We start from the raw sequence: 11991 nt of genomic DNA on the forward strand, positions 1-11991 counted from the left end.
AATGCCGACTTGAAAAGACCATCGAGGACGTTCAGCCGGTCAGACGAAATGTCTCACCAGTGAGTATAGTGCTGAGATTAGAAACTGACAAGTAGTTTCCCCTATGCTCCCGATGAAAATTTGTAGTTTCATATGCATCCACTTCGAAAATGACAACTTGCAACCTAGTTATTCGCCCCGAAATTTCGAACGAAATTGTGAATTGCAAAAACTTGAAATTTCTATTCTATAGGTAAGAGTTTTGTATGTCTTTTCATTTGGGGTCAAACCTCTTTATTGTCCCCAAAGTAGGCGGATAGCGGGAATCAAACCCGCGTCACCTCCTTGGCAAGGAGAAATTTTACCACTCAACTGTATCCGCGCAATCCGTCATTTTATTTTACGCACCAAATTGCATCTTTTGCCAATGAGATCCTTAATACACACTTCTTTTAATATAAGAAAAGATTAAATTTACCTACATAACTTCATTTCTTTTCTTACGAAATCAACTTAAACTGAGTTATGTATTGCAAATTGCAAATCCTTCTTTCTGGCGGTGGAAAATCTATTTATCTCGTCTCACATTTGAATTCCCCACCTGTAACGGTAAGTTACGAGGGGAAGAACCAAAACAGACTTTTAGGAGATGAAGGAATTGGGTATACCTACCAAAAAAACTAATCCAATCCATAATGAGACCCCTGAAAAAACAATATTTTTGTTGTCAGACCATCCTCCGGGAGATGCAAACGCCACAGGCACACCAACAACTAGTAAAAATGAGGTAGCAATTAATGCAAATAAAGCAAATTGAAAAGCAGTAGTCATAATTCCGATTCCTTTCGCATGAGGAATTGATTTTCTGTACCACTTAATCCGCATCCGACGGAGCTGCTGCGAAGTTTTCATTTGTAGGGAACAAACGTCTATTTCTAAGACTAATTTATCAAATCCCTACGACACCTCTCAACTAGAAAAGTTAGCTCAACCCCACCCGCTATTGAAGATGTTTATCTCATGTAGCGATATTTTCACCCCGTATCTGTTGTATCGTAGCAAGGGTAGAAAAAAAAATCTCTCTCTATACAAATAGATCTTAGAATCAAAAAATTTTGCGGTTCATTCGCAACTCGATTGTCTTCCCCAATCATCTGGTAGACTTGGGTTACACTTTTTATCCTCCGAATCTCAAAGGAAGAATTCGCCTATTTGGGAGAGATGGTCGAGCGGTTTAAGGCTCCAGTCTTGAAAACTGGCATGGCACCTCGATGCCATGGAGGGTTCGAATCCCTCTCTCTCCTAACATTTGGATCAGCCATAAAGGAGGCAAGAGTGATAGCTGAGATCTACTCCGATCCGAAGAGGTTCTCCTCCAATACGTTGCAAAAAACCATTATTTGTGTGTGTATAACATATGACTAGATGATGAGTTGGAATCTACCTATCCAGTTGGATAGATAGATCTTAAATAAATGTGATGAATTAAGAGAAGAGGAGGCAAATTCATTAAGTCCTCACTTGTTAGCGCGTGGGAAATTATTCACCTATTTTACTTTTCTGCCATCACCCTTTCATCATCTAAACAAATTCTTCGGATTTTAATTAAGGGGTGTCATAGAAAGAACGGGTTCGGTATCGCGGTCAATTCCTTTTTCAAAGCCGGCTGCGGCTGCACGAGCCCTACCTGCGTGCCATAGATGGCCCACAAAGAAAAAGAATCCCAAAACAAAGTGAGAAGTTGCTAACCAACTTCGGGGAGATACATAGTTTACAGCATTAATCTCGGTAGCTACCCCGCCTATAGAGTTTAAGGAGCCTAAGGGTGCATGAGTCATATATTCCGCAGATCGTCGCTCCTGCCATGGCTATATATCCCTTTTCAACTTACCAAGATCTAAACCATTTGGACCTCTTAGAGGTTCTAACCAAGGAGCACGAAGATCCCAGAAGCGCATTGTTTCACCCCCAAAAATAATTTCTCCGGTGGGGGAACGCATTAGGTATTTTCCTAACCTAGTAGGTCCTTGGGTGGAACCTATGTTGGCGCCGAGACGTTGTTCTCTAACGAGGAAGGTAAAAGCTTGAGCTTGAGAAGCTTCTGGACCGGTGGGACCATAAAATTCACTAGGATATGCTGTGTTGTTGAACCAGACGAAACAGCTGGCAGTGAAGCCAAATATGGCTAGAGCTCCCAAGCTGTAGGATAAATAAGCCTCCCCGGACCACACAAAAGCTCGACGAGCCCAGGCAAACGGTTTTGTTAATATGTGCCAAATCCCGCCGAAAATACAGATGGATCCGAGCCACACATGTCCCCCGATAATATCTTCTAGATTATCTACACTTGCAATCCATCCCTCTCCGCCAAACGGAGACTTTAGTAGGTAACCAAAGATAATATTGGGGTTTAGAGTAAGATTCGTAATTTCTCTTACATCTCCGCCACCGGGTGCCCATGTATCATACAACCCTTCGAAATAGAGTGCTTTGAAAACCAGTAGGAAAGCGCCGAAACCTAGTAATATTAGATGAATACCGAGAATTGTAGTCATCTTATTTTTATCCTTCCAAGTGTAACCAAAGAAAGGAAAAGATTCTTCCAGAGTTTCGGGACCAATCAAAGCATGATATATGCCTCCAAAACCCAAAACTGCGGAAGAAATCAAATGTAGAACTCCGGAAACAAAGTAAGGGAAGGTATCGGCCACTTCCCCGCCAGGACCTACCCCCCAACCCAGGGTTGCCAAGTGGGGAAGTAGAATTAATCCCCGCTCATACATAGGCTTCTCTGATACGAAGTGAGCTACTTCAAATAAATTCATAGCTCCAGCCCAAAATACAATCAGACCAGCATGAGCTACGTGGGCACCAAGCAATTTACCAGACAGATTAATCAACCGGGCGTTCCCCGCCCACCAAGCAAAACCCGTGGTTTCCTGATCGCGACCACCCAGCGAGAGAGTTCCATTAAAGAGCGTTTCCACGGGGTAAAACCTCCTCGGGGAATACAAGATTTTCGTGAGGCTGATCCTGAGCTGCCATCCAGGCACGGATCCCTTCGTTTAGTAAGATATTCTTTGTGTAGAAAGTCTCGAACTCGGGATCTTCTGTTGCACGAATTTCTTGGGAGACAAAGTCATACGCGCGCAAATTTAAGGCGAGACCAACTATTCCGATAGCACTCATCCATAAACCCGTCACTGGCACAAATAACATGAAAAAATGTAACCAGCGTTTGTTGGAAAAAGCGACACCAAATATTTGGGACCAGAAGCGATTTGCAGTTACCATCGAATAAGTCTCTTCAGACTGAGTTGGATTGAACGCCCGAAATGTGTTTGCACCGTCGCCGTCTTCAAAGAGAGTATTTTCAACTGTAGCACCATGAATGGCACATAGGAGAGCAGCGCCCAAAACTCCTGCAACCCCCATCATATGAAATGGATTCAGAGTCCAATTATGAAAACCTTGAAAAAACAAAATGAATCGGAAGATAGCCGCTACACCGAAACTAGGTGCGAAGAACCAACCGGATTGTCCTAAAGGGTACATTAAAAATACGGAGACAAAAACCGCAATCGGACCAGAGAAAGCTACTGCGTTGTAGGGGCGTAATTGTACGGACCTAGCTAGTTCAAATTGGCGTAACATAAAACCTATTAAGGCGAAAGAACCATGAAGGGCGACGAAAGTCCATAAACCCCCCAATTGGGACCAACGAGTGAAGTCCCCCTGTGCTTCAGGACCCCACAAAAGAAGCAAAGAGTGGGCCAAACTATTAGCAGGGGTAGATACCGCGGCAGTCAAGAAATTGCATCCCTCCAAGTAAGAACTTGCTAATCCGTGAGTATACCACGAAGTCACAAAGGTCGTACCCGTGAACCCGCCCCCCCAGGGCGAAGTAAGCGGTGGGAAATAGTAGTAAGCCGGACCAACCCACAAATACAAAACGATCTCTCCTGAGCCAGTCATCCATACTGTCGAATAAGTCTTTCGGTTCTTTGGAAGATTTTCCAATGGCAATTGTCATATCTGTTCCCACTAAGCTACCCAAACCACTTTTAGGTCCCTCATTCCTATTTCTATATTCCAGGAGTTGGTATAGTTCTCTTGAATATGAGATTACCAGATTGTTGATAAGTCATTTTATCAGAATTTGTCATGCGAGATCAAAAATCGTAATATTTTCACAAGGTCTTCTTGCCCTTTTCCATTTTTTTTTCACTTTTCTTTCAATTTATTCTATTCATCATTTTTGCCCAATTCTTTCTCCTCCCTGCTTGTCGTTCCAATATATCATCCCTTCTTGTCTCTGGGAGATCCCTTCTGCCACGTCAGATATTTAGTAGGTAAGCCCCCCTTTTCTTCCAGGACTTCGCTAACCATTTTAACACAACAACGAACCTGATCCAACGGAAAGTCGAGTTGTTTCCGAGAATCCGGGGTAGGTAAATACGAAATTTTGTAGTATAGTATAAGGAGTTTACGCATGTTATGCATAGGAATACGTGGAACTTATGCTTTTTATTGCATCTATCTCTACTTCGAGGATATTTAGGAACTTATTCTACCAATGCCTAGGAAACCTTAAAAAAATATTTTGTCTCGACTAACAAAAATAGGTAGCAACCAGAGGGTGTGTCGGAAATTTATGCATCGAACAGGATAATTATGTCTCCATCTAGACTCCTAGCAGTGTAAACGGTTTCCAATTGTTTGAAAGATGTGGAAAAGGGGAGAGTGCCAGAGACTTGTAAGAATCTTTTCAGTAATTGAAATTTGTTTTGTAATACAGTGAATAGGGAAAAACTATTTCCCAAATTACAATTCTTCTTTTGTATCTTCTTTCGCAACTGCAGATGTAAAGATATATATCTATAAAACAATAAATAGATAAATCTATTTATTGTTTATCTTTTCGTCAGATTTGCATTTAATTCCCGAGGTAAGAATAACCAAAATGTCTCTGGTACAAAAAAGTATATCCAACTGATTTACCGATACCGCGGGAGACAATACAATATTCTTTTTGCATGATGACTTAGTTACATTAAGATCCCCCCCCCCCCCCCCCCACGAACAGGGTTCGTTTTGACTCCAGTATCTTTTTTTCCTAGCCAATGGTACTGGATATCTAAATTTTGGATAACTACTCTCTCTATTAGCATCTTACATGACTATTTTAGCCCTTTGTCGGATTTGAACCGACGGCTTACGCCTTACCATGGCGTTACTCTACCGCTGAGTGAAAGGGGCCTATGTACTGTGAATAAATATAGACTGGCGATAAAAATGGGGTAGAATCCCAATTTTTATTTCCTCGATTGAACTAATTAAGCTGCATCCATGGGGAAGTCAGTAGAACGGAAAGGAAAAACTGATTCTCTTTAATCCCCGGTAGGAACTTCCGGTAAATTGGAAAAAGAATTGACAATTGACTTTGCGGAGACGGGATTTGAACCCGTGACCTCGAGGTTATGAGCCTCGCGAGCTACCAAGCTGCTCCACCCGCGTAGTTAATGCCTCTAACGTAAGTATTATACATCTCTTAAAGAATTACATTGGACATAAATAATGCATAAACAAAAATGATGAAGATGAGTAAATTGCAGTATTTTATCTATCCATCCTATCTTATCTATTTATCTATCGATAAATAGATAAGATTTCAATTCTCTAAACAAGCGGTAGATAAGGCGGGGGGGGGGTGGGGGTAAGTAGTTTTTCTACCAACTCGATTTCAACACTCCAGGCAAGACACAGGTGTGTGCCATCTCGCGGGGTACGTGTCTGGAAAAACCAAAATCTCGATAATTGGATCTGGGTCGTCCGGTTAGGGAGCACCGGTTACGGAGACGAACGCGTGCACTGTTGCGTGGTAGAGATTGCAATTTTTCGGAAATAATTAGTTTATCCTGGATCCGCAAACTATTCTTAATCTCTCGTCTCAAAAATTGGCGAAGAAGATTATATTTTTTCACCCAATTTTTTCTTACTATTCTCCTTTTCAATAAGACTTTTTTTTGCCATAATTGGTAGGTAGGTGAGCAGAGTTGTATTATTACTACGAAACAAGTAGGCAGTCGGTGTGCCGAGTAGAAAGGATAGTGAGGGTAAATCTGACGCGGGAACAAGCAATTTTGTAGTTGAACAAAGATGAAGACTAGCCAAATTTACCTGATGTAGATGCTATCAAGAAAGCTGCGTAGGTAAATATATAACCACGGAGAAGTGCGCTAATCCAACCAGTCGCGCTTGAACGATAGAAAGGGCAACCGGTTTATCTTTCCACCGTATCATATTTGCAAGAGGCGTTCTTTCATGAGCCCAAGCTAAAGTTTCGATGAGTTCTTGCCAGTAACCGCGCCACGAAATCAAAAACATAAACTCGGTAGCCCACACGAGATGCCCAAACAAAAACATCCATGCCCACACAGATAAGCTGTTCATACCAAAGGGGTTATAGCCATTAATAAGCTGCGAGGAATTTAGCCATAAATAATCTCTTAGCCATCCCATTAGATACGTAGAAGATTCGTTGAATTGAGCAGCATTGCCCTGCCATAAAGTGATGTGTTTCCAGTGCCAATAGAAGGTAACCCATCCAATTGTGTTCAGCATCCAAAAAACAACTAAGTAGAAAGCATCCCATCCCGAAGAATGTCGCAAGTTCCCCCTCGCCGGGGCCATCGCAAGGAAAACTATAACCAAATTCTTTCTTATCCGGCATCAACTTGGACCCGCGTGCATCTAAAGCACCTTTCACCAAAATTAGTGTAGTGGTGTGTAAACCTAAAGCAATGGCGTGGTGAACGAGAAAATCCCCGGGACCAATCGTTAAAAATAACGAATTATTGCTACTGTTAACAGCGTCTAACCAGCCAGGTAACCACAAGCCCCGACCAGCATTACTTGCCGGACTATCTACTGAAGATAGAAGCACGTCAAAACCGTATGAAACTTTACCATGAGCAGATTGAATCCACTGAGCAAATACGGGTTCAATAAGAATCTGTTTTTCCGGAGTCCCGAAGGCTAGCATTACATCGTTATGAACATAAAGACCTAACGTATGAAAAACCAGAAATAAACTAGCCCAACTTAGGTGAGATATAATTGCTTCTTTGTGCTCTAACATTCTTGCCAACACATTATCTCTATTCTGCTCGGGATCATAATCTCTAAGAAAGAAGATGGCTCCATGTGCAAAAGCTCCTGCCATGATAAACCCGGCAATGTATTGGTGGTGAGTATATAGTGCTGCTTGGGTCGTATAATCCTGCGCTAGAAAAGCATAGGCGGGTAAGGAATACATATGTTGTGCAACAAGGGAGGTGATGACTCCCAAAGCAGCTAAAGCAAGTCCTAATTGGAAGTGGAGAGAATTATTCACCGTATCATAAAGTCCCCGGTGTCCACGTCCCAGCTTACCTCCCGGGGGAATGTGAGCATCCAAAATTTCTTTCATGCTGTGTCCAATACCAAAGTTAGTTCTGTACATATGGCCGGCAATTATAAACACGACGGCTATTGCTAGGTGGTGATGAGCCATATCAGTTAGCCACAAACTTTGAGTTTGTGGATGGAATCCCCCCAGAAAAGTTGGAATAGCTGTTCCTGCTCCTTGGTTGCTATTGAACAAATGGGTGTTAGAGTCAGGATTTTGCGAGTAGTAAACGCTCCATTGACCCGAAAAAAAAAGGTCCAACCCCTGGGGATGCGGGGCAGTAGTCAATAAATCGTTCCATCTGACATGCCCGCCCCTTGCTTCGGGAATAGCTACATGAATCAAGTGGCCTGTCCAAGCTAGGGAACTCACTCCAAATAATCTTGATAGGGTGATGATTAAGACGAGATTCAGCATTTTTGAACCAGGAGATGCTTGGTTTCCATTTGGGTTGGAGGTGTAACCAGCTAGCTAGTAGGAACAAAGCAGCAACAGCTAGCAGAAAAAATGGCTCCGGTGTAGAGATCTTCGTTATTGCGTAAACCAATAGTGTACCACCACTGATATACGCCGGAATAGGCAATATTGACCGGGCCCGCGGACCCCCCCCGGGTATAGGCTTCGACCGCCGGTTGACCAAAATGAGGATCCCAAATGGCATGGGCAATCGGCCTGACATGTAATGGGTCCTGTACCCATGTTTCAAAGTTGCCCTGCCAAGCTACGTGGAACAAATTCCCAGAGGTCCATAGAAAAATAATAGCTAACTGACCAAAGTGAGATGCAAATATTTTTTGATAGAGAGCGTTCTTCGGTAGTATCGTCATGACTTTCAAAATCATGCGCAGTGGCTATGCCAAACCAGATACGACGAGTAGTTGGGTCCTGGGATAGACCCTGGCTGAACTTTGGAAATCTTGATACCATAATGTTTCTCAAATCCTCCTAGCCATTATCCCACTGCAACGATTCTCGCCAGGAAGAATGCCCAAGTTGTGGCGATTCCACCCAGAAGGTAATGAGTTACTCCCACTGCACGTCCCTGTATAATACTCAGAGCTCTGGGTTGGGTAACAGGAGCAACTTTCAATTTGTTATGAGCCCCCAAACTATGATTCAATAAGTTCTTGCCAATAGCCGCGACCACTGAATAGAAACATTAAGCTAAAGGCCCAGACAAAATGAGCCCTAAGAGATAGAAGCCCATTTGCAGATAATGAAGAACCATATGACTGAATGGACTTGAGAAGCGCTGTGCCCACAAAAAAATCTCGCAGCCATTCCATTGTTTGTCGTTGAACTTTGTGCAAAGTTTCCTCCACTGATGTGGCTCACTGACTCTCCTGTTCACTTACACTTCCCATACATCGATTGCATCTCCAGCTGAAATGAAATATAACCACTGAATAGAGTTGTACATCCAAAATAGCCCAAGAATACGTGATCCCAAGCAGATACCTGGCAGGTGCCCCCCTATTTCGGGGCCGTCGCAAGGAAAGCGAAAACCAAGATTTGCTTTGTCGGGTATTAGTCGAGAGCTGCGTGCAAATAAGACGCCTTTCAATAATATTAGTACAGTAACATGAATTGTGAATGCGTGGATGTGGTGCACCAAAAAATCTGCGGTGCCTAATGGAATTGGAGCTAAGGCCACCTTGCCGGCCACTGCTACTAAGTCGCTCCCACCCCAGGCCAAGCTGGTGCCTGCTGTTGCGTTAGGTGCAGTCGATCCAGGAGCCAAGGCGTGAGTATTCTGGATCCACTGGGCAAAGATTGGTTGCAGTTGAATAGCGGTATCCGAAAACATATCTTGAGGACGCCCCAAGGCACTCATAGTATCGTTGTGAATATACAAACCGAAGCTATGAAAACCAAGGAAGATGCAGACCCAGTTAAGATGTGAAATTATTGTATCACGATGACGAATGACACGATCCAACAGGTTGTTGTATTGAGTAGTTGGATCATAATCCCTTACCACGAAAATAGCTGCATGTGCAGCTGCTCCCACTATTAAGAAACCCCCTATCCACATGTGATGTGTAAACAAAGAAAGTTGTGTTGCGTAGTCGGTAGCTAAGTAGGGATAAGGCGGCATAGCATACATGTGGTGAGAGACAATAATTGTTAAGGATCCCAAAGTGGCAAGATTAATAGCTAATTGAGCGTGCCATGAACTTGTCAAAATCTCGTAAATACCCTTGTGTCCCTCACCCGTGAAAGGTCCTTTATGAGCTTCTAGTATTTCCTTCGTACTATGCCCGATACCCCAATTTGTCCTGTACATATGACCAGCTACCAAAAAGAGAACCGCAATGGCCAAATGGTGATGTGCGGTATCAGTCAACCACAGACCCCCTGTTATCGGGTTCAATCCGCCGCGAAAAGTTAGAAAATCCGAGTATTCCGACCAGTTCAAAGTGAAAAACGGAATTAATCCTTTTGCAAAACTTGGATACGTCTGAGCTAGAAGATCACGATTAAGGATGAGTTCGTGAGGAAGGGGTATTTCTTCGGGTCAACACCTGCGTCTAGGAGCTGATTGATAGGGAGCGATACGTGTATTTGATGTCCCGCCCATCCTAGCGATCCCAATCCCAATAGACCGGCCAAGTGATGATTCAACATGGATTCGACATTTTGAAACCAAGCTAATTTTGGAGCAGCCTTGTGATAGTGAAACCAACCAGCAAAAAACATTAATCCAGCAAAAACTAAAGCACCCACGGCTGTGCAATAGAGCTGTAACTCGCTAGTTATTCCGGAAGCTCGCCATAGTTGGAAGAATCCGGACGTTATTTGCACGCCCTGAAACCCCCCGCCCACATCTCCATTAAGTATTTCTTGACCCACTATTGGCCAAACAACTTGGGCACTGGGTTTTACGTGTGTGGGATCATTCAGCCATGACTCATAGTTGGAAAAACGGGCTCCATGAAAATACATCCCGCTCAACCGAATGAAAATAATAGCTAGTTGGCCAAAATGCGCACTAAATATCTTACGGGATATATCCTCCAAGTCATTGGTATGACTATCAAAATCATGGGCATCGGCGTGTAGGTTCCAAATCCATGTAGTGGTACTGGGACCCTTAGCTAAATTTCTTGCGAAATGTCCAGGCTGAGCCCACTTCTCGAAAGAAGTTTTTACAGGATCCTTCTCTACCATAATTTTGACTTCTGGTTCTGGCGAACGAATAGTCATTGGGACTCTCCTCTCTTCGAGCAGGGGATAGCAACAACCTACCAACAGGAGATATAAAATTTCTGAGAATTGGGGGTTTCATTAACATGCAAGAATCTGTTACTTCCCTCCAAATTTGAAAGTTGAACGTCTATAGTGAAGAGATCATGTGGGATAGGCTTTCGGTGGTATTATTACACGGCTTAGCGGCGCCTGATGGAGGGGGGGGGGGGGGGTCGACGTCTGAGAAACAAAAAGTTTTACTTACTTTGACTTCCCTATTTAGGAAGTCACGCTACTCTCGTACTGTTGTTCCAACTCTCCCACCGATGAGACGGGGAGAAGCGTCCCGTAATTTTCAGCCAATTCTGTGCTTCGGCATAATTGTCGGGGAAAGTGCTATTGCCCGTCGCCAATACTCAGCAGCCTGATCAAACCAAGCTTCCGAAATTTCTAAATCTCCTTGATAAATGGCCTGTTCCCCTCGACAAGAATGGATGATTCCTTTCCCAGTAATCTCCTCCTTCAGAACCGAACTTGGGGGTTTCCCACCCCATACGGCTCATATGACTGCACTCCCACCCTTTGGGTGAGGGATGAATCCTACTCCCGAGGTGAGGTGTGGGAAAACTAAAAATAGCCAGGTTTTCAATTCTATTCGTTCCAAATAAAACCTTTTCCGTACTCACAGCTATTGGGAAGAGAATAAAAATCTCTCCCGTCACTAACTACCCTATCTCAACATGGATCTTTCAAAATGAGAGAAATTTTTTCCTTTGGGATTTGGTACTACGCCGTGTCTCGCCACTTAGTGCTTTTTCAACTGCCTCTTCTACAGAAACGAGTTGCATAAATCTTTGATGAGCCAGCTTCATTGTATCGATCCAGATTTTCAATGAGAAATCCTTACGACGCTGCATCCCCTTATTTAGTTAAATTATCCATAGGAAGGTTAGGCCGGTTACCTCCTCCGAACTCGGATTGTTTGGAAGGGGGCTAAATCCCGCAGCTCGTGGCAACTCCCGTCTAGAAAGATGCTTGGGGAAGCCTTTTTTTTTATCGGTTGATTGATCATGAACCGAGGAGTCCCGAGGTGTAGATAGTCGCACGTGGTGGCAGATCACAGCCATATTATTAAAAGCTTGTGGCAAAAAGGAATTACGCTCCGACGCTTGAAAGTAGTATTCCAAAGCTTTTGCATGGTTACCATTACTGGTATGAATAGGACCTATATTGTGGGGTATGTAACTTCGGTCGTAAGAATCAATCTCCAAACGCATGGCTTTGTAGTAACTTCCCGAAGCTTCTGCATATTCTCCCTCTGATTGGGCCGACATCCGTTACGGTTGCTTACGCAGAAAAGCCCCGATTCAAAA

At 43.5% G+C, this 11991-nt stretch overlaps 1 protein-coding gene and 1 non-coding gene across 2 annotated transcripts; both read right to left on the bottom strand.

The window, feature by feature from the left end:
- Positions 1–290: 290 nt before the first annotated feature.
- Positions 291–361, bottom strand: TRNAG-GCC (transfer RNA glycine (anticodon GCC)). The gene has a single exon. It is a non-coding gene; the product is annotated as a tRNA-Gly (tRNA).
- Positions 362–2856: 2495 nt separating this feature from the next.
- On the bottom strand, positions 2857–4441 carry LOC147417279 (photosystem II D2 protein-like). The gene is made up of 3 exons (XM_086507737.1): positions 3858–4441; positions 3258–3607; positions 2857–3182 (listed from the first exon to the last, which is right to left on the bottom strand). The coding sequence occupies exons 1-3, from the start codon at positions 4010–4012 to the stop codon at positions 2950–2952; spliced, it is 738 nt and encodes a 245-aa protein (XP_086363863.1). The 5' UTR covers positions 4013–4441; the 3' UTR covers positions 2857–2949.
- Positions 4442–11991: the final 7550 nt, after the last annotated feature.

Source organism: Adiantum capillus-veneris, unplaced genomic scaffold (genome assembly GCF_014529385.1).
Source record: "Adiantum capillus-veneris isolate H3 unplaced genomic scaffold, ASM1452938v2 Hic_scaffold_291, whole genome shotgun sequence".
Classification (NCBI taxonomy): Eukaryota; Viridiplantae; Streptophyta; class Polypodiopsida; order Polypodiales; family Pteridaceae; genus Adiantum; species Adiantum capillus-veneris.